We start from the raw sequence: 27,512 nt of genomic DNA, 5'->3' as shown, positions 1-27,512 counted from the left end.
GCATAATAGTTGTTGTTTATTACATGAACCGCTTTTGATCGGTAGTCTGTTGAATTTTAAGTAATAATACAACTCAACTTACAATAGTATTTCGTATTGTAGACTAATTTCCGATCAGGAGAAAAAATTAGTGATGGACCAAATTAGCGCGGATGCAGCGCTCTCAGACGAGTCGGCAGTTTGAAACTTGGTAACATCCTATTAGGGCATGGCAATTAGCTCAGATTTAAGCCTGAACCGAGATTCAATGCCTCATCTTCGCAACGAGGCTTGCATTATGGACAATTTCACTTTAGTTCTTGACAGGAACTAAAACCACTGCTGACACTTTTGATATCTGTTTACGTCTGTGTTCCGCCTCGTCTATTCCTAATCAGTATTTAGGCAAGCTGGACCAGTCTTAGGGAAAATGCCTGTTTTTTAATACTGCCATACCAAAAGTTTACAGGGACTGGTTGACGCACGTATTACCAGCTTGCTATAGGGGCGTATATGTGTGTGAAGCACTTATACAAGATAAAGACGATCCTGATACGTCTTAGATATCTTCTTCCTCTAATATGTAAACAAGATCACATTCAATAGTGTGTTGTAGCAGAGCATAGTCTTTGCTCTGATTTGAAATCTGAAAAAGGTGTTAGACGGACTCAAGTTTATCTTTGCCGGTGGAGAATGCAACTTTCCATGTAATGTTAGGTTGTCCAGAAAGTACTGACCGTTTCAAGCAATTCATATAAGTTGATATTATTAAGCTAAACAAGCGCCATTTTGATCGACGACCTTCTGTCACCTTTTTGGCAATATCACAGTTCCATCCAACTTGTATAACTGGTGAACGAAGCCTTGCGACAAATGATTTTTGCATCCTTCCATTGAAGCAGAATCAACGCCATTAAAGGCGTATAGCAGGGACCGAAACGGACGACAATTAAACGATGCAAGGTCCAGGCTATACTGTGGATGGATTTAAATTGCCCATCCAAATTCTTTCAAATTTTTCCGGGTATCTAAAATGTCTGTGGCTGGCATTATCGTGGTAGGAATGACAATGTCTCTTCTGCTCACTGGCTCTGGTTGATTTTTTCAATGACTCGTTGTTGTTAACAGTCGAGGTCCAAATCGATTGTTCTACCCAGCGGTAGCAGCTTATAGCGTATGATTCCTCTCGAACCTTACCAAACACGTAGCATCGCCTTCGCCACTAACTATCAAGTTTCCTCGCCGCGACTATGTCTTTTTTTCACGCAGTTCTGTCGTACGTAATCATTTTTCTATAGTGATTGATCATGACTTCATCAACCATGACAGAAATGGCTCGATTTCTTTGTGTTTATGCGGAGTTTCGCACATGGAAATATGATCGAGTGATTTATTACGCCAATTCGTGCGTCGTCAAAACATAGAGCTTCTTTTTTGTAGCCAGATTTTGTCAGATAGTTTGAAACTATTTCATGGTGGATGTTTATTTCTTTGACGATGTAATGGCTACTCGCGTATCGGTCTTGCCTAATGGGACAACCACTACGAGGGGCATTTTTCATTTACCAGAAAAAAGCGAAGCATGCATTAATGCGCCTTGACCCTAAATATCACAAATGTGTCTAGGTCTAACCAGCATGTGTGCCTTTGTTATAAATGTAAAAAATAATGTTTTCACCAAAAACGAACTTTCACAGGAATCTCACTCGTCTTCAAGGCGGCCTATCTTAAGTCTGAACAAAGGCATTCTGATAATCCAGATTTCAAGTCAAGACAAACGCCGTCCGTATATAACTCGTAATACCTGAGGTATGCCATCTGTCTAGAAAAACGGTCAATTTGACAACTCGATATATAATAATACAGTAAATCTTAGCCTTCACGGTACACAAAAAGTAATCCAATATATAGAACAATGTGCTTTATGATGACTGTTATGATTCGTACGATTTTGACTATCTTAGATTAGAGGAAAACAAACGAAGTCAGGTTCTGAAGGCAACAGCCCTTCATCGTCATTAGATGCATCGTGGATTATTAGCCAGTGATTGAAGGCAGGTTTATACTGCTTGCATTCCCGCGACGATTCATAGAAAAAAAAAAAAAAGCGTAAATGTAGGCGCACGTACTGTTGTCCTAACATAGCCTCTTCAAGAGATCGTACCTTTCGCACGTTGATAGGCTTTGAACGAATGATTGCTTGTGACTACTTGTCTACCAATATTGGTCTGGGCTTTGATAAACGCATACACGATGACTAGCGATAAATAGATACGAAATAATCGCAAACGTTAAGCGTCCTCTGGATCTGCTCAAAATGTATTTGTCGTTATCTCAGACGGAGCTTGATTACAGTCGTACGTTTTCAAAATTAGAAGAGATAAGCTTCCGACTTTACTGCGTACCCTGATGGCAAACAAATCATTTCATGTGTTTACAGTGTCGTCTTGTATTGTATCTCATACCGTCATCATTTTATGATCGAATACATATGAGTGTTCCTTCTGACTGGGTTTCGAAGACTTTGTTCTGTTCCGTAAAATCCACTCGTATATCCCACGGCTGGGATTATGAATAATCTACCGCCTCTTCAAGATGTTTCTCGTATCGTAAATTCGAAATACGTATCACATATGTCTTATGAGAGAACTACTCATCTTTTGCTGTCGGAAGTTATGCTAAGTTAGGTAGATCAAAAACCGTTGTAAAAAAAAATAAGTTAGCCCATTTCCACAAAACGGAAAGGGATAATTTAGTTATGACTAGCTTGTTTGCTTTTCCTAGTTAAGCGGTGGGACTTTTTGAACGAGTCTATTTTAAGTCAAGCATTGACTTGACTTGAAATTCTTGATATAATTAAATTTATTTCGAGGTTTTAACTGTATCCGTCACGTAAACAACTCATTGCAATCGCCTATTCGGTATAGTATAAAGGACAATACACTAAGCGAGCTACCTTAGTCTTGGGAGGTTTATCCTCTACAAGTTACGCGTTGAATTAGAATAATTTAATTGCGTTAAACAAAGATTGCTCAAAGCTGTCTCAGCAAAACGACAATGCTATTGAAAAGACATACACGCACATATATATACCCAGCGAAACATTTCGTCGTATTAAATCCATTGTTCCGCCTTACACGCAGCTTAATGCAGTATTCACACTTCAGAATATGTTACTAGACTCTGCTATGCGTTACGCTACCGCTAACCGAGACTCCCGATTCTAGTGAGGTGCATTTCGTAATGTTCCGACTTCTTTTCTACGACGACTTCGTCCTCCAGCTCATTTCATTTAACTGTCCGTCTGCTTGACCTTTCAGCTTAACCACTGAATTGACTGTCTTCGTACGCTACGCAATATACCCTACACCGCAGTTAGCGTTTAGTCATTTTCCGCACAAGTCGTCGGCGTATCGTCCGCTACCGGTTCGTTCAGCGCAACCGTCGTTGTGCGTCTAGTGAACACGCCGGGATTATGGAAACAAAATCGGCACGCGAAGAGATACCGAACAAGAATGGCGTGGAGGAATTGTAATGGCGTTGCATTGTAAAACCGTTCCACCCTCTAACGATAGTGCCAGCCGCAGCGGCAGTGGCGGCGGCAGCGGCACTGGTAAGCCGGAGCTGGCAGCAGCAGCAATAGCTGCCTTCTGTTTTCCAGGGCTGTTAGTTTCTGTGCCTATGTCTTTCAGTATTCGTTTCACTATTGCGCCGCTCTGGCTACGGCAGCATGAGAAGACGAAGGAAAAATAGAACAGGAGAGAGAGAGAGTGAGCTTGGTGGGTAGAGGGAAAAAGGGATATTGGTCTCTTACGAAATCGATTCTTGGCGAACTCAGCCCCGTGGCAGCCCAGCGTTTCTCAAGCGGGCTATCCCTAAGAATTAGGTCTGTAAACCAATCGGTAAATAGTAGGTAGTGGCGTTAAGGCTTGGGATTGGGAACACCGCGAGGCAGGTGGGAGACCGCAGGAATCAGCAACTGGGAACTGTAGTGTAGTTAAGCGATGAGTGTTATCATAACTATCATTACCCCTATTCATGCCGAAGTCGAGTGCGGTCTGCCCTAAAGCGGAAGAGCAATGTTGAACGGAAAGAAACAGTACGTGGCTTAGTGACTGAACAGGGGTCCGTTGGCCAGAGTGATTCTGATGCTATCGCGAATGTTACAGCTATCAGTTACCCGTTTTATCTTTGTTTTTCTCGTAGACCTCAATGACTTGTAGAGTCTGCGCCGGTATTACTCAGTCACCGGTGTGTACCTCCCCTATCAAGGGGTTACCTTCTTAGCTGTTCGCGTATCGAGTTGTAGTCTTTCTCTCATCCTGTTGGGGCACTTCATGCTTAACCAGCAACGATGAGGTTCTGTACAGTGGTTATAACAGAAGCTTCATTACCTCAACAACTGCTGAAGACTACCCTCATTCCTTCACGGTTTTTGAAACCTGACAGTTCTGTTCCAGCACAAGCTTTTTATACTGCCTCTGGCTAAGCTCGTACATGCTCTTAAACAGTCGTTGTCGGCCGCCAATTAGATAAAATTCTACAAAATGCTTTTTATAACTACTCACTTCCTTCTCTTTCTTGTCCACTGCCATAGTCACAATAGCTTTGCGGGAGGTGGGGAAAAGAGCAAAAATTTTAAAGCTAGCGCGTATTTACGTACGGTGCACGCTTACATATTGGCTAAAATTATCCAACAATATTCCGACGCCCCCCAGAAATATAACAACAATACGGACTTCTTTAGCCTCTATAAATATCACTCGTCAGATTGGCAGAGACGCACGCTTTCAATGGAATAATGTTAAAATGTATACTACTCACGACTATGAAACTACCGACGAACTACGATCTAACTTTTAGGATATAAGCCATTGCTGTTATATAACGCAGTCAGAGTCAGCACTGCTCAACTTAGTCTAACCTCACCACAGATCCGAAACTGGTCCTCTCTCATTCATCCGTTAGATCCATGTTTGCACAACGGCCCGCGCATGCTCTCCGCTCATTCTAGTCGAGAGAGTATCGCGGGCTGGGTCTCACTCCAGGGCAATGGCCGCGTCAAGGCGACCACGTGCACTCTGTCTCCTCGGAGCTACACAGCCGCCATCGCCGTTGTCATTAGAGCAACCTGCAGAAACCCCTGAAGTGCAGAGCCGTTTTCCCACGATGCTACCGCATCGACCCGTTCTGCTCACCAAGATTACTTTCCTCTCATTTATTTGTTACTCCGGAACTACCCTCACCTTCGCCAGGGCAGAAAAAAGTCCACGCGAACGCCACGCACACGCGGCCATCTTGATGAACCCGGCGATGCCAGAATTTCCATCTCGGACGTCTCCTTACTATAGCTCACTTTGGTCATCACATACGCCGAGAAACCACTCTACATTGTTCCGAATTGAAGTTAAAAAATCTGACGACTCAGCGATGGCGCTCTTTTGTCCAAATCTTTTTCCAAATTCCGGAAACGATCTCTCTTTCCAAGCAGACAAGACATGGCGGCAGCCGGCGTAAACCTTTGCATTGTCCCTCTTTGCTACTGATCTGATTGAACTTTCGCAGCAGCAGCAGCAGTCAGAAGTTTCAGGAATCAGGACTCTTCTGTTTGTTCGAGTAGCCTCGTTATTCCCTCTCTTTTATAAAGGGGGGAAAAGGTCGTGGCCTCTGGCTTGGGCAGGTGAGTCTTGCGCGCTTGCACAAGACGACGTTTCAAAACCTTATCCCCGTACCTCTCGCCCTCGACTATGTGGCAGAGTGCGCCACAGTGGCAGCACCGGCGCTGGCGGCAGTTACCACGTCACCTCTTCTAATGCTTCCAGCTCGCCTTCTCGAAAACGACGTGGCACATAATATACATAGTACTCTGCGCACGGCTTCCACTTGCGGCATCGCCACTGCTGACGTACGTTATACTAGACCGATTCGACACGTGGAGAGGGCGACGCCCTGGGTGAAGCCCCTGGAGCCGTCGCTGCCGCCTAAACTCTCCCAGCCGGCCAGAAGGAGTCAGGATGGGAACTCTCTAACGCCGTTCATTCCGCCTTCCTGCCCCTACGAATTCTTCTCCACAGCGCCCCTTAACGACAGTGGGTTCTGTCCTTCTAGCCCAGATCAAGGGAAACTATCCAGACTTGTGGAGAGAAGGGTAGCCAAACTTATCGGCGTAACCTAACCAGCCAGCGATCTAGACTTGAAAGGAGGGGAATTGCTCCTTGTTGGGAATGGGACTAGCCGGCTACACACGCTTCGCCATGGAACGTGCTGATGTACAGGGGGACGTCCGTCCGAGAAGGGGACAGGGACATCAGCGAGGATCAGCGCTAGGGGTTCCTTGCAGGGGACACAGTGTTGCAAGACGAGGAGGAGGGCAGTGACTCACAGAAGCTGGAACAGAGAGAGTAAAAAGTGAAGAAACAAAGAGGAGATTGAACGCATGGCGCTGGCACGCTCAGTCGTTCCGTTGGTTGGGTCAGACAACGAACTGGGTCAGGGCGACAACGCCGGTCGGCGTCGCTACAGCGGTACAGCGGCATAACCAAAACCGGGGAGAGAACTAGGCAAAAGGCTATGGCCCAGCTAAGGACGCTATAGACAATACCAATATTTGCTAGCAAACATAGGCTTTAGCAGATTCTAGGTCAAGAGACGATCGGCCAGTATTTACTGTCGGTTTCAAGCCAGTTGTTGATTCTGCGCTGCATGATTTAGGGGTGGGCAAGCGTCGATAAATAATGGCAGGGTAATAAATGGGGTTTTGGAAAGGGAGTTCTGCACAGAATTCAGGAACGGCGACCACCAGACAACGAAACCTGCCTTTGCCGGATTGCCAGACCCTGGAGTCGACGATGATCGCTTGTGAACGCAAGAACAGTAGGTCGATAACGAGAACTCCGATAAACCGAATCCAGGCTCAAGCAGATAAAGTTGAATAACAACGAATGAACGCCTTGACTGACTCGACGTTCCAGGGTTCTTCAAGGTGGCAAGGAGCTGCGCTTTCGCCATTTGCGGTCCACTCCATGTGCGACTTCATTTGGCGCTGTCGAATAGCGGACAACTGACACCCGGAAAAAGATGTCCTTCTAACATCATTGGCTTGTACAGTATTCGGTTGAGCCGCTGAATAGCCAGCACAACAATGCTGATAGAAGTTAGCTGTCTAATAAAGTGTAGGACGTAGGATAGTTCAGCAATGATTCACAGCAATCAAATTCTTCCCTCAACTCGATCGGGAATCGATAGCGGTAATTGTAATGATATCACAACGATCCTGACAAAGCAAAGCTTGAACAAACCAAATAAGTGAAACCAAATAAGGCCACGTCCCAAGTAGGTAGCATACGGCCTGCTCTAGGGTTGACCAATCAGCGAAGAGCTCCAAAAGGCTTTATAATTGTAAGAGTCATAAAGAACAGTAGCGATTTGTTAATCATCTGCAAGTAATAACGTACAGGTCGCACGAGCGTGACGTGAGATGTCTGCGATGGAACAATCTATCATTGTTGTTTTCTGTTGAATCTAGTTGAGTATTCATAACTAAGAAAAGTTCCTAAAGTTTACAGTTCTGTACAAAGGACAACCTCAGAACTTGTGCCTCAGCCACGTGACTCAGTTTCGAAAATTCGGAAGTTTTTCTTTGCGTGCTTTTTCTGAGGTGCAGTTTGTCCTACGGTCTTGTGCTTGCGAATCTGCTAGTAAGTTATTCTCTGTCTATGCACATTTCAAGATGGCTCGGTCGTAAAATGCGTAAATGAAACCTGTACATCAGTTCTTGATGACGGTGTTCAAACTTGACAGGGCTCACATTTTCGCTACCTTGTCATTACTATAAACGGCTAATTACGTTGTCGAACGTACCCGCAGGCTTGCCTTTGTTATACAATCACTATATTAACGTCTCAAAACTTAAGGTCAGCTTTTAATCGCTATTATATATACATATCGGGAATTTTTCCTCTACGGGCAACGACTCTGGCGTAGTTCCAAGGTCATGATGCCCTCTCCCAATCGTGTCGTCGTTCGGACGCTAAGTGTACTTCTGCGGTTCGAGCATTTATCAAATGCGTTTATGGCAGCTGATTCGTGTTCGTAGCCCCCTGTTTAGTTACTAATAAACACAACCTCATTTTATATATAAATTATCCTGCAGGAAACATTAAAGGTGAGATGCACTGTCGCTGAATAACACAATTAAATAATATTAGTGTAACTAGCTAGTCTATGGTAAAAGCTATAATTTAAACGAAGCCAGTTTTTAGTCCAGCTTCACGGGAGGCTTCAGGTGCCTAAGGATCGGGTTGACTCAGTGGACGTCAATCTTCTCGTCTACGGCTACCTTGTTTCCGTATGCAGCCGGGTAGCTGAAAAATTGCGATTTTATCGCAATTTTTTCAATCTTTCGATCTGAATACATGTGCCGAATGAGGTTGCTTAGGTAGGATCTGACTGCCAGATCTGGCCAGCCGAGAAGTCGGCCATAATGTGAGCACTATCATAATGGGGTTAGCTTAAACTGATTGGTAGAACTCCTGGCGGAACTATGGTGATGATGATTCCTAGTTATTTCGCTCTATAGCGTTTTATAACATAACGGTTTTAACGTATCAAAATGGAGACAGTTGAGTAAGCAGCAGTGACGACGGCTGCGGCGTCGTCATGACGAAAAGCGCCAAAAAGGTCAAATAAGATCTGTGGACGCCAGTTTCTCCAGACTAAGTTCAACTTGTATCCTACACGTTTCCAGCCAGCATCAGTCTCTTTAGCAGTATTTTATTTGTCTTATGATTTAATACTCGGGAAAAATGTGAGGTCTGCAAGATTCTGCCCACAGGTCTAGAACTGAATTAACGGACAGTGTGTAAAAGCAGACGTATAGCAGCCTTGGCTATTTTTTCATCAGTATATAAAATAATAGAGGTCAAACTATACATAGTAAAAAAGAAATTCTATATATATATAGATATATATATATATGTATGTATGTACAACATGTTCTCATAATTTTCAACTTGCAAGTTTAATGATAGCAGCCGTGCGTCAAACAATATTCTTAGGTGGAAACCCGTTCAAGATCCGAGCGAATCCGTCCCTATTTAGTTTTTGCCTTAGTGGGCCAAAGGTATCTAAAAAGCGCAACGGTTTAAAAGATCAGAAAGACCATCACCATTTTACCGATAACTTCCTGGGTTTAATAAAGAATTTTAGTTTGATGTGCATTAGCTTATTTTTGAAAAAAGAAGCAGCTTAAAACGGCCAGAGGAAAAAGCGGATACGGGAGTTGAAAGTTGCCACACTGGACCGTGGTCAGGCAATAACATATATCCTCAATATCGTTACAGATAGATACATATATAACACATTTATAAAGAACTATATGTCAATAAACATATTTATCTTGCTTTTTGACAATACGAACAGGGCTTCATATAAAATTGTTCAAATGTCGTGTGGCGAGACGCGTCTAGCAACGAAAATGGACGACTCGTACGAGATTTAACGACATGTTATTAATACAGGGGCGGCTCAGCTGTGCTGCAGAAAAATGCAACCACTTATTAGGGTTTAATCCAAACACATATTGATTTTATCTAAGCTTTGCTACTATCAATAACGTCATAGACGTAAGTAATTCGTTGGAGTCATTTACAGCTGATGCCTGCTTACCATAACAGAACTAAACGTACTGATGCTTTGTCATCAAGAACGGCAAACTTTTGAATTAGCAAAACTCAGACAGAAAATCACAGCTGCGGCGCATATAGTAGACACAGATGCAACTAGGTATATTTGTAGTGATCCTATAAATCTTATAGAATGTTGACGGAGTCGTTATTTCAAGGGTCAGGAAAAAACAGTCACGAACAAAATAAACAAGGATCTAAGTCATTTTGCCAAACAGGCAGCTGAGACTAGTCCTGTTGCAGCGACACAAGCGGTACTCAAACGATCGGGTTTTGTTAACGTTGTTTGAGCCCCTGACGAATCCATTGCTATCTACGCCTATTGTTGTTGTTGTTGTTGTTGTTGTTGATGATGATGATGATGAATGTCGCAAGTGTTTTCATTCAATCTCCGGAAAATGCGAAACACCTACCAAGTCTGCTGATGAGACCATAGCACCGACACAACGTTCTGACAGTTTGAACAACGTTCTAACAGGCAGGCTGCGATTGTCGGCCCTTGCGGGGCAGCCCCCAATAACTCTTCAATAAAGCTTGCCTGTTCCCACCAAACCGATAAAGCGCAGACTTGGGCTGGAATTTGATCAGGCGGCTGGACGCCGCTCACAACCAAAAACACCAAGTCCTGTAACGTCTCTTGAACGTCCTCGGCAATCTGCCTATTCCACCTCCGTCCCTAGCCTATACATTGTATTACCCTAGTTTTATCTGCTGCAGACCGTATCTGGCTATAAATTGCGAGTAGTACTCTGGTCCGGTAGAAAGACCGAGACAAAGCCCCGACTGCCTTGCCCCTGCTGCTGGGAGCACGTGGTGAAATCAAGCTGGGGCCACGCAGGCCTGTTAGCAACCTCCTGACTCGAACGCTCCCGATCGAAGTGGTGGAGGCTGCGGGTGACGGGGGTGTTGCAGTGATGCAATCATCATCATGGCCCACGAAGTGTTTTCGGAGAAAGAAATGCCTTCGGCAAGAAATGCCCTTGGTATCATCCCCTAACCGTGCAACCCTTGAACGAACATGTGTGCAGGTCTAAAAGACAGCTCTGTGTCCCGTCCCTGTTGGGATATGAAGACTGGCAAAGCATGCCAGAACAATGAAGCGGGTCTTAGAGTACCCCTTTTCACGGGTAAATGGAGGGAATGAGGTCCTGGAAAATGGGGTCGGTTGAAGGTTCCCCGAAAACAATTTCAGCTGCATTACTCTTATTACTAAAATAACGACTGGCAACTAAATTACCGGTTCACAGCAGGTAAGGGTTCAGAATAGAACACTCTATTCCTCTAGAAAACAGAAACGTTCAGAGCGAATCTGTTGGCTTTTGTTGATAGAAAATATGGATGGCCATGGAAGCGAGTAGTGACAAAAAAATACCTTGAAAAGGGTCAGAAAACTGACAGGTCTCGGAAACACTGTTTCAATGGGGCGCTGAACATGAAGTTCGAATGTTTCTGAAATCGAAATTGGGAACTCTGCAAGCATCTATCGAACGAATTCGCTACTGCAAAAAGTACAGTGTTTCTTAATGTAATGTTATATCTAATAACAAACTCATATTCTGTTTTTGCAATTACGCCTTAGAGACAGGAAATTTACAGAATATGGATAAGTATACTATTACGCTATGACAAAGCCGCCGATCGTATTGTTAAAAACCAAGGTCGAACATAAATGTACTGATCTGTTTGATCTTGGATACGACGATCGACATTAGTAATGCGACTATTCATGGCGCCATTTAAACAGAAGCAATCCCGGCCTGAGGAACCACATTGCTCATTTACAATAGAAACAAAAACCAGCGAAATACCACGTCCAGGCCATAGCAACTATTCCTCTTAATATGATTCATGTAGTTGATAGTAGGACAAAGTGATCAATTGTATTTGGCATAGCTGTTCAAACAAGTACAAGACAAAGATTGACGAGACACTTTTCGATGGTTGACAACATACTTGTCTAATGGTTGAATATGAATAATCTACCCGGGTTTTTTTTTTGCGCAGATTGCGCAGCAGCTCTGATCCGTCCCTCTAGGACTGAGAGAAATATAGTGTCTGCTTTTTACACTTTTAATCATATCTGACTCCGTCCAACACACCGTTGTTAGTCTGCTGCGACTAGCCATGACGCCATTTTTCCACAGCTGTCTACGAAAAACCCAGTAACGACAATGCATGGGCCCTAAACACGTTTTTTACAGTTAGCCATTAAAGAAGGCAAGACGTAAAGCCGCACTTGCCACTAACGTCAACCCATTCATTTGGAACACACGAACGTACCGATCTCTAATGGACAGCCAGCCCGCATATACCCATCCATTAGAAAAGGTCCCGACCCCAGCGAGAGCTCAAAACAACAGTGAAACGGGACCCATATAGCAAACAAAAACTTCTTCTTTCCTCATATTAGATAACAATCAGCTTTGAATTACGTTCGTGAGATAGTGCAGTAACAGTGCGCGTTCCTATTGAACCTAAGAACACGTGGAATGGTCTAGGTTGGAAGCCGGGCGTAGAGATTTTCCGTTTCATGTTAATGGAAGCAAGCCGTGCAATGGAGCAATGCTTAGCGGCCGGTAAGTACCGGACGAAAAACCCGACACATTTATTTATTAGGCCATTTGTTCCTTGTCATACGACTAGTAATACGCCCTGCTGTCAGCGATGTACGCCAGAGTCTCTAGTATTGTTTAGTCGATCACAGCGATAAGGCGAGTCGCCGTTGTGCTGAAAACCAGTTCGAAGCACTGATCGAAGACACGCAAAACAATAGGTTTTTACCCGCCGCCGAAAACTCGGTCGATGAAAACTGCTCCACTGATGCAATAATAAGCCTTCCTTTTGCTAAGCCAAATTGTTATTTTGGCACTAATGCACAACTGCAAGCGAAAAAGAGCTGGCTGGCTGGCTGGCTGGCTGGCTGGTTACGGCTGTTGGGGTCGTATAGGTTAAACCTATCGAAGATTTACGATAAACAGCGCACGAACGTACAATAACTGTAAAAGTATTCGCATACTTTTTAACTAAACTTAAAAAAAGTTCGTTGAAAAAAGTAATGTAATGGAAAAAAATACGTTTTCAAATAAAAAACACCGCATTTGTAGAATTCGTTGAGGAACGAATAAATAAATCGCGAATTATTTACGGGCAAGAAGTTGGGTCAAGTTTTGGAGATTTTGTTTTAGCTTACTATTAAAAATATATTGAAATCGTATTAAAATTGGCGTAGACAATAATGTAGCAGTTATGAGGCCTACGAAACAGAAAACCGAGCCTGCCAAGTGGAGTGTTAAGGCCCACGAAATGGATAGTTGAGAACGGACTGGAAACTTTATAACCAGGACAGAAAAAAGCTCTATCTATTCTATTTCATCTGCTTTAATTGAGCAACCCTAACTCTGTAAAAAGAGTTTCCAAATCGACCTAAGCGAAGCCTACGACAAACTAAGATAACAGAGAAATATGCAATTAACAATTACAAGCAGAATACTTAAGCCATTACTGAAATAACTATCAGGGACTGTAATCAAACCTCAACTAAAATTTAATTATTTTACATTTATTTTCTGTGACTCATAAACAGTCCATTTCATGTGGGCTAGCTCCGCTTTTATCTCAAAAAGTTTCTGAAAGACGAAGGAATTCTTATGCAAAGATATTTGTTTGTTTTCGCAGGACCTTCCTGCGTCGTCAGCTTTACAGGGTACCACGTTGACGGACGGTGAACGGCAAGCAAAACACAAGGCCGGCTAAAGGAGTAGCGTGAAGCGTGTGTGAACTATTACGCAGATCAATTTCGCTAAATAAACCTTTTAATACTTTGGTAAATATTCGTGTCTCTTAATGCCGATCTGCTTCACTTGCTCGTCAGTTGACTGGAGTAAGTAACGTGTTCCTTTTAATGCGATTAACTATTTCCTCTATTACGTTATAATTTATACGTACGAAGTGCAAAATTGGGTAATCTTTTGTATCATGTCAAGTGTTCTTTAGGAACCAATATCGATAACTATACCAATTTGGCCTTCGCTGATATCATTTTTCTTCTTCGTGGTTTCATTTATGTTGTCACAGGTCTAATGTGTATACTTCTCCAAACGGAACAGTTCAAGCCCACAAAGAAATATATCTGTGGACCCGCGAGTATATAAGTGGCCCATTTTAAACTCAATACAGCAGATGGACAACGTTCGAATGTTGGTGCACAGTTGGCTGTAGGGAGGTACCGCCACTATTTACTCGACTAGAATTACACTATGCGTGTGGGGCAGGTGGCAGGGGTAAAATTTCATCCGCAGTAGCCTGCTTCGTCGATCGGCCACTCACCTTTCGCTGCAAAATACTACAACACTATGGAAAAAAAACGGTAGAGAGTCTTTGCAGGCAACGATCACCTGCCTCTTTTGCTGGCCTAGCTGCCAAAAGGAGCAAGGCGGCGCAGGCAAAAACGTCGAGGCCACAGACTTAGCCAACGTTCCACGGGGGCAAGGTGGGGTAAAAAGCGAGGAGACGGGAGGCGTTCGCAAAGTTGATGATACCAGCTTACGCTCCAGCGGTACAGCGGTCTGTTCGGTCTGAGCATGAACGGCCCGATGTTACAACACATGAGAGGGAGAAGACGGGGCAAGGGCGTACGTTGCAAGCGACTCGCGGAAGTGAATACAACGTTGCCATACGCCGAGGCAACGCCGCGGCTATCGCAGACTACCGTCGGTTGCGGCGGACTACGGTGCCATAGTTGAGGCACCATGAAGGAGATTGCCACATCATGAGCACACATTCACTCACGCAGGCATACAAACTCATAGCACCCCTTTCACACACGCGAGCCAGCAGAGACGCACAAACGCCGCAGCTCGAACTAGCGCATGGCTCCAGTTGTAGTTTTGCGATCGTATCGGGTTACTAAGACAGGAGGAAGAAACGGAAAAAAAGAGAGGGGTACATGGAAAAAAGGAGGGTTGAGTAACGGGAGGTCCGGAAGATAGTGAGGGGAATTCAAACCCAGTGGGGAGATGAGGGACTGTACCTACTTTTACACAAAATGTTCTCAATACACTCACGCAGAAGAAGAGAAGTGAGAAACGGAAAAACGAAAGGGAATAGAATATAATGCTCAACCCCTACAGTCTCATTAATCTCGTTCGTTCACGCGTTACCTTGCTCGTCGAGGCTACTTCCATGTTTTCCTTTTCTTAGCCGGCGTGTGTCTGTTCCTGTGTACAAATGTGCACTCATTGTGCAAGCAGGATTTCTTTCTTCTTGATTAATGTCCACGCATGGACGGCACACGAAGGTAGTGTAAGAAAAACACGAGAAACATGCAGAAATTCAGTACAAGCTCGTAGAGCATACACATAGACTATGTATGCCTGCGGGTTCATATTCATCGTTGAGGAGAGTCGAGTGCCCAGCGGGTCTTTTCGTACAGGAGACGATTCGCAAAGCAGTCGCTCTTCTGTGCGCTGACGTAGCCGCTTTTGTTGAGCTCCTTCCGAAGGGAGTTCAGAACAACACATGCTAAAATCTCGAGAAAGAAGCAGATGGCCAATGACGAAAGAAAGGGCCGGACCTTTATGGTGCCTGTAGTCGTTGTTTTTTCCGCGTGTTTCCTCAGCTGTACATACGTAAGAAGCTGTCAAGGTCTCGAAATTGTGACTACATGTACAATTCAATACAAGACGAAAGGGCTGCATTAATGAAAAAGATTATGTGAATCAAAGAAGAAGATAAAAAAGGGAGCACAGTTAGCGCGGTTCTGTTCATGTATATGGGAGTCATGATGTAAACAAGGAAATGGTTTACAATAACGATAGCCGCCGCCTCGGATGGCTGAATTTTATCGTACTGTGTGCAAATCATTGAGTTAACTAATCCTCTCAGACGGAAATGTCAAATATTTGCATATCGTTGATAAAATGCATCCAGAGATAAACTTAAATTGGAACTGTCTTCATTTTAAAAGGAATCTAACACGAATAATATAATCATGTGACAGGAAACCCGACAGACCAAGGACCAGACACAAAGGGTATTAACAGTGTTAATGTAAATTATTTTTGGTTTATTTCACGTTGAACCTCGTTAGGTTCTTCACACATGATTAGATCTTCCCACCTCTTTGAAGCCAGTCTTTCTTTACAATTGCTTTACCCTGGCAGTGCGATATTAGTTAACGAAATAATACATTTACTACTCGTTTTACCAATCTACAATAGCGTGAACGCGCTTCGAAAGAACTAGGGGACCCTGAGGAAATCTGTTGTGGAAAACGCAGTTCTACCGAACGCTTTTTTGATCCTCATAGCCAGAGCTCTTACAGTCAAGTAGGTATTATGCCAATCCTCAGTTCATGAATCGGCTTCAGTACGTCCATCATCTAGCTTAGAACTGCATGGTCTATATGATCAAAAAAGATAAGAACTTGAAAATAAAACAAACAGAGTTACGAGAAACAGAACATCGGGGTTTTGCAATTATTGACCAATAATATCGAATGGTTCCCCAGGAATTGGCTTTCCTCTGCTAAGACCATTATGGTTTAAGGCCAAGTACCCAAACACTGATAAATATAAATTGAACGAAGGCTTGTGAATGTGCCAGTCGGCTAGATTCTTGATGATGAAGCGAAATATTGGTGAATACTTTTCCGCTGATAGTTTAATTATTAGTGGCATACGACGTTAGCTTTGGTCACAAAAAGTTAAAATGTTCAGTCCTATTTTACACCGGAAATACCCTGACAATACCTTCAATAGGACAAGGTCACTGTTAGGGACTCCTTCGAGAAGAACACAGCGCGGGGATGGCTGCAATCGTAGCGTTTAGCTTGCAAATCTGTTGCATCGGTCATTTTGAAATTTTGTGTTCACCAACATTTTTCTAATTGTCGAATTTCACTTAAGATTGTGGAAATCGAGCTTATCGAGCTTAAGTTATTGTTTTCGGGATTATATTAATGATGTCGAAAGTATATAAATATATAAAAAAATAAAGTAGGCCCAGACAACTTTCCTGATATATGCATTTCTATAAGCGAATACCATGCCTAATAAAACTACTATTTACCCAAACGAAGAATATCATTCTGGGGCTAGTCACACATGCACACTGTCCATTGTTTGTTAATATTCGACCGTATCTGCGAGTACAGAACAGTTAACTTTACTTTAATAGTTAACTTTAGGAAAATCGCAGTTTATATAATAAAATATTTCCTTCTTGTTTACGTCAATAACCTAAATCGGATCATATTAACAAGCTATGTAGCAATCAATTTTTTGCCGTTCGTCAGGAAAATTCAGTGTCAGCAAAACAGGATGTTAAAACTATGATCTACGATCAACATGAAGGTATTGGCTTGAGCGTAGTTGTCGATTAAAAGCACACTATTGTTTGTTTAGAGTAATTGTTTCTTGTTCCTTTACTATTTGATCGTTGCATCACATAACTCTAGGATCACTTGGAATCCTTAACGTAAGGTTAGACTCCTCTACAATTCGTGAACGGGCGTGTGCTTTCTACAGTTCAAACCCAGGCTTAGATTTTATGCCATTAGATTCTTCTGATTGTTTGTTCTCCATTTATGAAACAATGTTTAGCAGTGAAATCATGGGTCATTATACAATTTTTGCTGACAAAAATAAAACGTACGTTCTTTACAGCATTATTAAGTTCTAGAAGGAATTGTTTCTGCCATATACAGACAGCATAGCCTCAATGTCTTCCGAATCATTCTTCCAGAAGGTATCGCTGCCACCCTCTGGGCTCAAGGTTCTTTATTGACAACGCATTTTTAACCGAATGGCGTCACGATATAAGGGTACAAGGAATAATAACGGATAGCCTATCACATATAGTCAGGTTTGTAGCAAACAGCAAAACCAGGGTAACACAGTGGTCCGGGTCAATTGACGCATTATTTTCGAATTTTTTATCATCATATCACAGCTTTCAGCATCGTCTGCTCATCTGGACGAAGGCGTAATACGCCCTTTTGTTTGGTTTTGGCTATTTATACTTTTTGCTAGGAGGTTGTTGATGCCTATTATTCAAAATTTCTCTATATCACACCTAAGGCGTTGAGCGGTGTTGACGGCGGCACATAAGCTGTTACGTGTGCTTGAACATCTATCACGGTGAGGTTGGCAAAGACAAAACTATTTAGAAAAGGAGCTTACTGAGCCAACATTTCCTCATATTTTTTCCATATCTAGAACAATCACAGCCAGTATGTGAATTCAGTGGCTAGGTTAGAATTAGAAAATATTTTATAGGTTTTTATAGGGAAACTCCATAGTTTGTTTCTAGAATGAGCAGAAAAACTATTTTTGTTTTGGAAATGTTCAATACAATTGTCAGTTACCTACGTTTCCAGAGGTTCTTTCCTAGAGAAAAGGAATAGCGAACTTCCAGCTGGAAGTTCGCTATTTCTTTTCTCTTAAATATTAGAGATTTTTCCAAATGTTTCAATAAAAAATAAAACGTCTTGTTCTTTTTTAGGTTAGAGGCTAATAAATGATACGTACATATATTTTAGACCTAAGCCCACTATAGAAGAGTCATCATTTGTAAAGGTATATGTTAAACAAAAACCAAATAGATATTACTATTAAGATTTCGAACGCATTCCGGCTGTCACTTATACTTATATACATATATATATAGTTAAGGAGAACGGGTTCACGGATAAGAGCGTGTGCAGGAGAGTCGAGTCACGTTATGGCCTCCAGCCGCTACCATCCTTTTATTATCTAGACAACCTTCTCTCGAGTTGTCGTTATTAGCTGTCACTGGCACCACGACGTGTACACACTAAGTGAACAGAGTAGAAGACAGAAAGTACTCTACGGAGCGTCCGTATTATAAAGGCAGCGTCCGCCGGACCGACCAACCGACGGCAACGCCGAAGTCGATAATAAATAGCAAAGTGCAACAGGGAAAGCCTTCACAAAAGTGGACCTATCTGCCTTCCACCTCCCAGTAGCCCAGTCCCAGAATTCGAAAGCTCTAAAGAGAGCGCAAAAAAAACAGCGAAAGACAGCAGAGACGCTGCGCTATACGTAGCGGTCAAACTGATAATTGCAAAATCTCATTTGGCCGACGAACGTTGGGTGGCTAGTGGACCAGCCAAAAGCCGTGGCATGATCGCAGTTTTTATTTCATCTGCACCCCTATCGCGTCTATTACATGATCGTACATTTCGCTAGTGTCGATGTGTTAGCAGCGATGTAGCTGTGCAATTTGGTGCAGTGATTGCGATCAAATTTGACTTAGGCCTGCATTGTTTTTACCCGTTTCGACCCGTGACATGACGCTGGCATCATGAAGTTCTCAAGAAGAAAACGGAACTTTGACTTACTCTGTCTCTGGGTCGTTATTTCTCGAGTGAATGTCGAACGAAACATGACGCTGGCATCATGAAGTTCTCAAGAAGAAAACGGAACTTTGACTTACTCTGTCTCTGGGTCGTTATTTCTCGAGTGAATGTCGAACGAACCATGAACACCCCAGTCACTACCAGCGGCGCACCGAATGCAGTACTCTAAGGAATTGCCTCGCCCGAATGCGTTTTGCAATAAAAAACGACGCAGCTGGCGCAGACTGACGCACAGAAGATTTCGCGAATAGCAGCAGAACGTTCTGTTCTGCCAAGGTCTCTTATATTGTTGGTTCGTTCTTTCATCCATCCATCTGACTGTTAGTTGGTTTTTGGAAGCCACCGTCAGTCCGCCTTAACCACCGCCGGATGTCCTGATATCTCGCGACGTTTGGGCAGAACAAAGCAAGGCATTAGCCCGCTTCTAACAGCTGCTCGCAGCTGTTCAGGGCTAGTAGCAGCTACAGCGGTTCTTCCAGTAGCGCCGCCATAGAACTTGAGGGCACTGACTGTCGAAAAAGGAGACATGAACTGTCAAATCCTGCGAAGACCTGCAGCGCTAGTCAAATAGGGGCTATGCGCTGGACGAGGCAAGGCGCCGAGTTAGGCACCGCTAACCATAGCAAATGAGAGTCACCGGTATAAAAAAGTGATCTATGAGAGGTTGAGCAAAAATACTACCTCCACTTATCCCTATGGCGGGGGAAGAGGAGCCAAAGCCAAAGAAAATGAGACATTGTGTCACATCTCGACGGCGTAGGAAGAACAGACAGGCTAGCACAGGCCAAGCCCCATCCAGAACTCCTTCTCCCGACATAGGACCATTGAACAAACAAACCTGACAGAAATACTTAGCACTCACATCCGACACTAGAGGCAAGGCTCGACTAAAACAACGGCACGCGCAAAGTTGCTCTCTAAAAAAGGCTGCTAAGTCTGAAGCATACGAAGGACTAAAAAGTGGAATTGTCACTTAAAATTGAACAACAATTCGCTCGAAGTAAATGTTGTGCGCGTATATTGAGGTTTGTTGACTGTTTAGTTTGTTATTGAAAGACTGACTAAATTTAGTAAGAAGGTAGCCATCTATCGAAATATATATATCGAAACGATCGATCATAGGCTACTGAAAAGGTAGGTTCTCTATAATCAGTAAATTGTAATAAAATCAACAGTATTTCCGCAAAAAGTAGCGGTCGCACAATGTCGGCTTGTTTCAGGAAATGGCGACAGTGGATAGCCTTGCAAAGAGCGTTATGCTTCTTGATTTCATATCGTAGCCACCACGATCATCATATAAGCATCAGCTCATACCGCCAGCTAGACACGAAAAGCCGATAAAAACGGAACATAATGAAAGTGTCAAGACTTCACGGTAGATTCCGCCGAAAGTAAAAAGTTTTGTCATTGGTCGTATACACTGACAGGATGAAGCGCATATGCTACTAGATACCTCGAGTGATGTAATATGTCACCTAAAATTAAAACCATACCAACAAGGCCGTATACGATTCAAATCCATTTAAAATTGTTTCATACATTTAAGACAGACATGTTAACGCGTCAAGAAGATTCAAGAGACCAAGCCTATTATATTTCAAAAGGCACAGTCCCGTTTAATTCTTCTTATATGCCTCAACGACCCACAGGGTCGTTGAGACAGATAAAGAGCCAGGACAAACGCCTTCGCTCTGCACGACCATTCAGTAAATAACGCAAATCTCCTAATAGAGAGAAATGTTAACACCCTATTACCAGCTTAACGCCGCCATCAGGTGTTCCAGGATATACCCTCTGAGGGATTATTCTATCATAACATTAACTGTTACGGCTGCTGGCTAAGGCACGCAATACATAAAAATTTGTTAGAGCGACTATAAAAAGAGAAAAAACCATTCTATCGAGTTTCAGCCTGAAAGACTTCGAGCCTCTTCTGCTGCTGTTGCTGTTGGGCAAGGCTGCAGCTTGGCTTGACAAGGACGTTCTTACTCTCCAACCGGCTCACGATACTGATCGCCAATGAAGGCGGAACGATTACCAATAGCCGACATATCGTTCATATAGTCATCGCGAGCAAGCCGCTTCCCTTCGTACACGTAGCGTAGTGGATATGCTTGCGTTGTGGAGCACGTACAATGACTGCTTGCGGTCGAAACACATCGAGACTCAATCGGACGTCGAATAAAGGGCAAAGCAGAAAAGAGAAGAACGTGAACTCGCAAGAAACCCACACAGTAGCAGGGCCGGCCATAAAGAGATGATCGTCAGCTCATGTATGCTAGCGTATGTGGGATTCGTGTTTGTGACCCGGAGTGGAATGAGATGGCCTGGGAATATAAACGTGTTACCACTTTATTTCAAGGCTGGCCTAACGCCAGAATTCTGTTATCTATAATTGTAACGTATGCCGTACAGGTGGTGGCCGTATTCGGGAATAACAAATAGCCAGCAGATAAGCTGAGTGAGACCGTGATAAAAAAATTAATGTTAAGGCGATATAATCTTTTGTAGATCATATTGATTTGGCTTAATACAAATGTATGTGCTGTATGGAGCGTGAGTCATCTGACCATCCGTTCTACGTCCGGACATCGAAAATGCGTATTCGCTACGTGGCCAATCGGTCGTAGAAGGTTCAATTAAAAACCTGTCTCTCCTGCGTCGAATCGAAAGGATTGACGGTAATGGCGTGATTCAACGTTAGCGAAATCTAAGATATAACAGCATAACCAACAATAAATGTATGGTTGAATAAAATCAAGTTTAATTCTAGGTATCACTCTCTATCACATCTGTAAAAATCTGATGAATGTCCTGAGTCTAAGTCGCAACCCAGATTTTGCGTTTTGTCCTCTGTAGAAGGACAGAACTGTTCCTAAAACTGAAATTGCTTTTTTCGTGAGTACTTGAATAACTTTGAAGCATTTTGGAGTAATTATTTGAGAGAGTTAATATTAAAGTCTGTGTTCGTTACATGTTTTATAAAGTGACCCGCACCACTATTAATAACTATATTCCATCCGGAAGATCATATATCGAAGGGGTTTTACCTGTTGTTTCTATTTACGTACATCGTTTTCGCGGTATAAACTACTTAACAATATTTTCCGTTTAAGTTTAGTCTTAATAGGCAACATGCGTCACAAGAGTCGTACAAGGTCCATTATGGCGTTAAGCTTTGCCGCGTATGAAAATGCTTATTATGACGATACTTGAGTATGTACAAAGCACGCTGATTGTTTAGCTAAGTAAACTTGCATACGTGTATAGTATTCGCACGAAACAGTAACTAGTTACCCTAATAGGTGACACCTTCAAAGGAAGTCACAATACTCTAACTCCAGTTAACGTTAAAATCATTTCAAACCAATCGTTCGCTGAGCTCCGCAGAGGAGTCCAAACACGGTTCCAGTTTTACAAGACATACTCTCCCTTTCTAAAAAAGGTGTTCCCTTTAGAATTGTCGGTAAATTCTGTCGCCTTGTCGAATAGATTTAGCCAGACTTAATATGATTATTTCCGGAAACGGAAGAATTGCGAAAATTATTTTTAGCTCTGCGCAGCTAATAATAATAGAAGCCAAAATCTAGCGAAGCCGAAAAAACATTTTTCTATAATAAATAAGATGGCGAATGCAGGGGAAAAGCTTCCAGAGACTTTAGTCGAAATAATTCGCAAAGGTGGGTTGCGCCCCCGTTCCCCCGCTATATATATATATATATATATATATATATATATATATGGTTCACTTTACCGTTTACTTAGGCGCCTAATGCAGACTTGGAATACATTTTTACGGCTCCTAACACGTTTGGCTTAGCGTGCCGCCTTTAATGCCGGGTGGGACCGAAGGCCGGAACCAGGTATACTTTTTAACCGCGGGGTGTTCGGAACGCTCAAAGAGGCAAAATGTTGACTTTATTGAGTGAGCTCTACAATGAAATGATTAGGCAGAGATCCCGAACGATTCACTCTTTATTTATATCTGATAGAGAAATTTAACACTCAGTAAAAGTTCAATGAAACTTTACAATATAGGACACATTGAATGCACATGCCGCAAATAGGTATACTCAACGTGTTACTTACTTATCCAGATACTAATTCAAATGAACGAAGAAGAATAACTATTCTACAACGATAGTGCCTGCAACGTCGTGCAGAAAGATCCTGTGTGTCCCGCATATGATCAATGAATCAGCACGATTTATTTCAGGCCTTTCTTCTACCACTGCTCATTGTAGGGACACATTTCGAGAGAAACCGAGTCGGCAAGTTCAAACGGCCTAGCTCCTGCTCATCTCTCACGAGCTATTTACGGGACCAACTTTTTTTTAACGATATTTTCAGAGGTAGTGCACTTACGTCTGGGTCATTAAAATGTCAAGTCTAACGATTTACCGTTAACCGTCGGTTGCAATGATCGATGTTACGCTTTCAATGTATCCCCTCAGTGGAACTTCAGCCTTTTCCGAACTCCTGTCTTCAAAATATATAGGTAACGCTTTCCACGAAAAGCTCAAACTAGAGGAGAATAGAAGCATTGCGCTGGACACAGACTCCTTGCTGACTTACTTTAATTGAAAATGGGCACAGACAAATGATTCTATCTTGTCTGTCTTTACTTTTTTTAGTCTGATCAAAGTAACTTGAAACAAAATCGTTGAAATCTGATTAAGTTATTGACCAGTGCCAAACATGATTCGAACTTTTGCATCGGTAAGTCTTACTCGAAAATCAATGCGTGTGACCCGCCCCCACGCGAAACTACTTCATCCTAGCTGTGTTACGCGGCTCGCACAACCCGTCAATACGATTGTTTCAACTCGCTTAAAACATGTCTTCGGTCCAAACATATGTCAAAGGTTCCAATATCAAAGCACACACGAACGCCTCCAAGGTATACATGGTAGATTTATCCAGTGATGCCGCGCGATATGATTCCCAGAATAAATAAGTTCACTTCTCGCTCAAGCTGAGAACTAATGGACGCTTCAAGTTCCTAATTAATCTATCGCTCCTACAAAGAACTATCAAAGTAGAAGCTAGTTAAACCTTTCAATGGATGCTACTTCGGGTTTCTTCCGTGACATCGTAATTAAATAACCGCTTAAAAACGTCTACGGTTTTTCAATACCGATTAGCGCTAGGGACCCCAATTGGCAATTTTATTTTGGCTGTCTGATTTTCCTGCGCGATGCTTCCTTTCCGTTTCTCTAGTCAAAATAAGACGCCCATAAGAGAGGTTGTATAAGTGAAATCCCCACCTAACGGAATCTTCAAGAGCTTTAGTCCCAGATGAGTTTCACTCTGTCGGCCTGCGGCTGCCAGAGTATGCATCAAATTCCTAAATAGAATCCACGAACCATTTCAGTACACATAGGGCCGTTCAAAGGTCCAATTTGTTTGCGCTAACCCGGATAACTCACTTTGTCGCGGAGAACAAAGCAGAGCTCTCTACTGGTCATATATCTGCTGTGCATTTTAATCAAAAGCTCATTCTGTACCATGTCATACTTCTTGCACATTCCCAACGAACTTGCCCTTCTGGCCATCAAGCCATTTGTAACTTGTGTTAGGCATATTTTGCCGAAGTTACAATCTCCATACATCCAATCTCACAGATTCGTGTGCTCGTATTTTGATCGCATTGCATCCTACATATATAGCTACATACCGTTCATCTATCTGGTTCCATTCGTCTTTGTCGTGTGATTCATTTCGATATTTATCCCAACATTACCCACAGCTTCACTCCACGTTAACTGAGCCAAAGACATCAGCTGGCACTATCCCTGTTCGTATGAGGTGAAAATTGACATACGAGGGACATTTAGTACATTCATGGACGGTCCACACGGGTTATAGGGCTTCTTCTTGCTATAGTAATCATAAATATAGCTACAATACTCGAAATAACCAATAGTAACTATAATGAAGGTTTTACTCATTCTCTTTTTACCTAAGCCCCCCGAATCTAGCCTAAAATGAATGCCCAGAAAGGCCTGCGACAATCCATAAAACTTCTCATCCTCATTAGGCACCAGCGCAACAATGACACTGTCCTGGCCGGTAGCAGGAAAACGGTTACATTCGATGTGTTGACGCAAGCTACCTATTTATAAACGTAATATAAGAACCGTAGGCAGTATCCAGTCAAAATGAATCATGAGCTGAAACATCGCTTTCAGTTGCAACATTTTCTGTGCATATGCCACCTTACTCACTCCTGTCGCATCAGCATAATTGATCGTCACATGCGTGACAACGGCGGAGTAATCCGATGTAGGCGGATCGAGGCGTAAAGGGGAGAGGGGGTACAAGGGGTGTTTGGAAGCTCAGCTTTGGTGCCGGTTGCAGGATGAGCGTGGCAGAACTGTTGGGCAGGGCCCAGCGGCTCGCCAAGGGAATGATCGCTGCCAGGACACAATGTAGAACATTGTATTACGTCAAGGAGCACTTAAGCTTCCTTTAGATCTCGCTCAATCTATTTATTTCTCTACCTCTTTCACGCGATCGCCTCCCTCGCTCTCGTTGTATCGAACACAGCCGGGTGCACGTAACAGGCGAGACTTCTCCACATCCCTACTTTGTAGACACGCTCACATACCCGCCGCCATCCGGGGCTACCAACATTACCGGCAATTGCCTCGGTCTGTTTGCCCTTGAGGGCGGAGGCAGCAAGTGTGCGGTGAACTGGAAAGAGTTGTTGTATAGAATTGTATTATGTACAACCAAAGAGTAACTGTTTTAGTTATTGGATAAGCTTGGTATATGCGACTGACGCCAGCGACGGTGGTCGGCGTCGTGATAGGGGCGGCGGTATCCACAGCGATCTTGTCGCGTGCAAACAAATGCCTACGACTAAACTCCACGTTTGTTTGTGAAGTTTCGCAAGTCGACAATGGGGCTATTGCCATGCATGTAGAAGTATTATATACGGAAAACAATTGAGTTCGTTTGAGCAGAACAACGACTGACAGATATATGATTCGAATGCGGTCATTAAATCCAGAGTTTGTTTACAAAATCGTGAGCTGCGTTTGGCACGGGTGCGGGAGAGGCGTGAATGGACATTGACTTATCAAAGGCCGAAATAAATGATTGGGCATATGAGATCTGCTCTGCAGTACTATACTTTGCTGTATTTTAATTATCCTTAGATGACGTTTTATAATCCCCGAGTATTACGTTGTAGAGCTGCGTTGTATACGAATGAACTATTCGCCGTTTTCGGTTTGAGGCATTTGTGTAACATGTATAATATCTGGTGATAGTAATTCTGCTCGTCGTTTGTATGAAAAAACCCGATGTTTAACATAATGGTATCGCTAAACGACATTGGAAATACGGGATAACAGCTACCTGACATAACCAAACTCCATAGCTTGTAACAGTTTTATCTTTTTCAAATTTGATTAAATCTATTAATATTATAATAATTAAATAAAAAAAAATTTAACTGGTCAGCCTCCTGTGTAACGGTGTTCCGAACATAAAATTGCTTACAATTTTAGAAAAGAACGAGACGTTTCAGTACACTGTTAGGTTTTCTAAATGTAACAAAAAGTTCATTGTCAAAGAGGGTGCAGTTAGAAAAGCTGCTTAGTTAATTTTTTTTTTTACTTTAAAATTGACAATTTTGTTGAATAAACAATTGCTTTGTAAATTTCGAAGTAGAAATGCCGATTGAGCTGGTGCATCAATTTCAATAGACTCCTTCCGATAGTATGGAAACGGCTCTTCCAACACCTTCTAGCGCCTATCTAATGCTTTATTAGATGGAACGAATCCTCTCGACAATTGTAAACTTCAAAAGGCCTAAACTTTCGAACACATCAGACACTCGTTTCTAAATCACCCGTTCACATCTCTCACGACACCTGGGTGTAGGCCATAGATAGTACTAGATGCCACCGGCCATAACATGCACGAAACTACCATCCGTAAAACAGCAGTAGAGATACAGAAATGTAAAGACAGGGTGCTTCCTGTCTCATCAGACATGACACGCGATCCAGACCATTTAGATATAAAGTTGGCTGTATCAGTTTCCAGACATAAGGTCTTTGTATGTTCCGCTGATGAACAGTTGCCGGACCCAAACAAGGTCGACCTAGGTCGTGTTGATAGCACGAAGCGTATGCATACATGCTCTGATTAGGCTTCTTCTTTATCCCTGAGGGAAGAACAAAAAAAAAGGTCAATAGTCGAATGTGTCTCGACCATTAGACGATTGATGCTAAGACTCATCTGCCATTTATTCGTCCAGGAACTTGTCCGTGTCTGAGCAAGAATCCTGCAATATAAGATGTTGATTTTTCATGTCTCTGATAGCCGTACGCTCTTACTGCTTCAGTGATCGTTGCAATGCTGACAATGATGGTGAATTTCCTCTAGTAGAAGAAGATTCTACATTTCAAAAAACTCGAAAGGAATCGTACCTTATAAGACTTATCGGTGAGGATGAT

At 42.8% G+C, this 27,512-nt stretch overlaps 1 protein-coding gene and 1 long non-coding RNA gene across 5 annotated transcripts in view; one reads left to right on the top strand and one right to left on the bottom strand.

Moving 5' to 3' along the window:
• LOC111271611 (pyridoxal phosphate homeostasis protein) overlaps positions 1–27,512 on the bottom strand; it is an 84,728-nt gene that overhangs the window by 16,593 nt on the left and 40,623 nt on the right. Inside the window, exon 1 of one of the 4 annotated variants that reach the window (XM_022852543.2) lies at positions 14,822–14,867. The exons of 2 other annotated variants lie outside the window; for them this stretch is intronic. In XM_022852543.2, coding sequence (XP_022708278.1) covers positions 14,822–14,845 — 24 coding nt within the window. In that variant the 5' untranslated portion in view covers positions 14,846–14,867. Of the gene's footprint in view, positions 1–4,903; positions 4,952–14,821; positions 14,868–27,512 lie in introns of those variants that run through there. One more of the 4 variants, XM_022852542.2, reaches the window with a different exon arrangement.
• LOC147751978 (uncharacterized) lies at positions 19,252–21,808 on the top strand. Its single transcript, XR_015315392.1, has 2 exons — positions 19,252–20,066; positions 20,262–21,808. It is a non-coding gene; the product is annotated as an uncharacterized LOC147751978 (long non-coding RNA).

The sequence above is a fragment of the Varroa jacobsoni genome, unplaced genomic scaffold (genome assembly GCF_002532875.2).
Source record: "Varroa jacobsoni isolate VJ856 unplaced genomic scaffold, vjacob_1.0 contig00794, whole genome shotgun sequence".
Classification (NCBI taxonomy): domain Eukaryota; kingdom Metazoa; phylum Arthropoda; class Arachnida; order Mesostigmata; family Varroidae; genus Varroa; species Varroa jacobsoni.
This window is presented reverse-complemented; position numbering and strand designations above follow the sequence as displayed.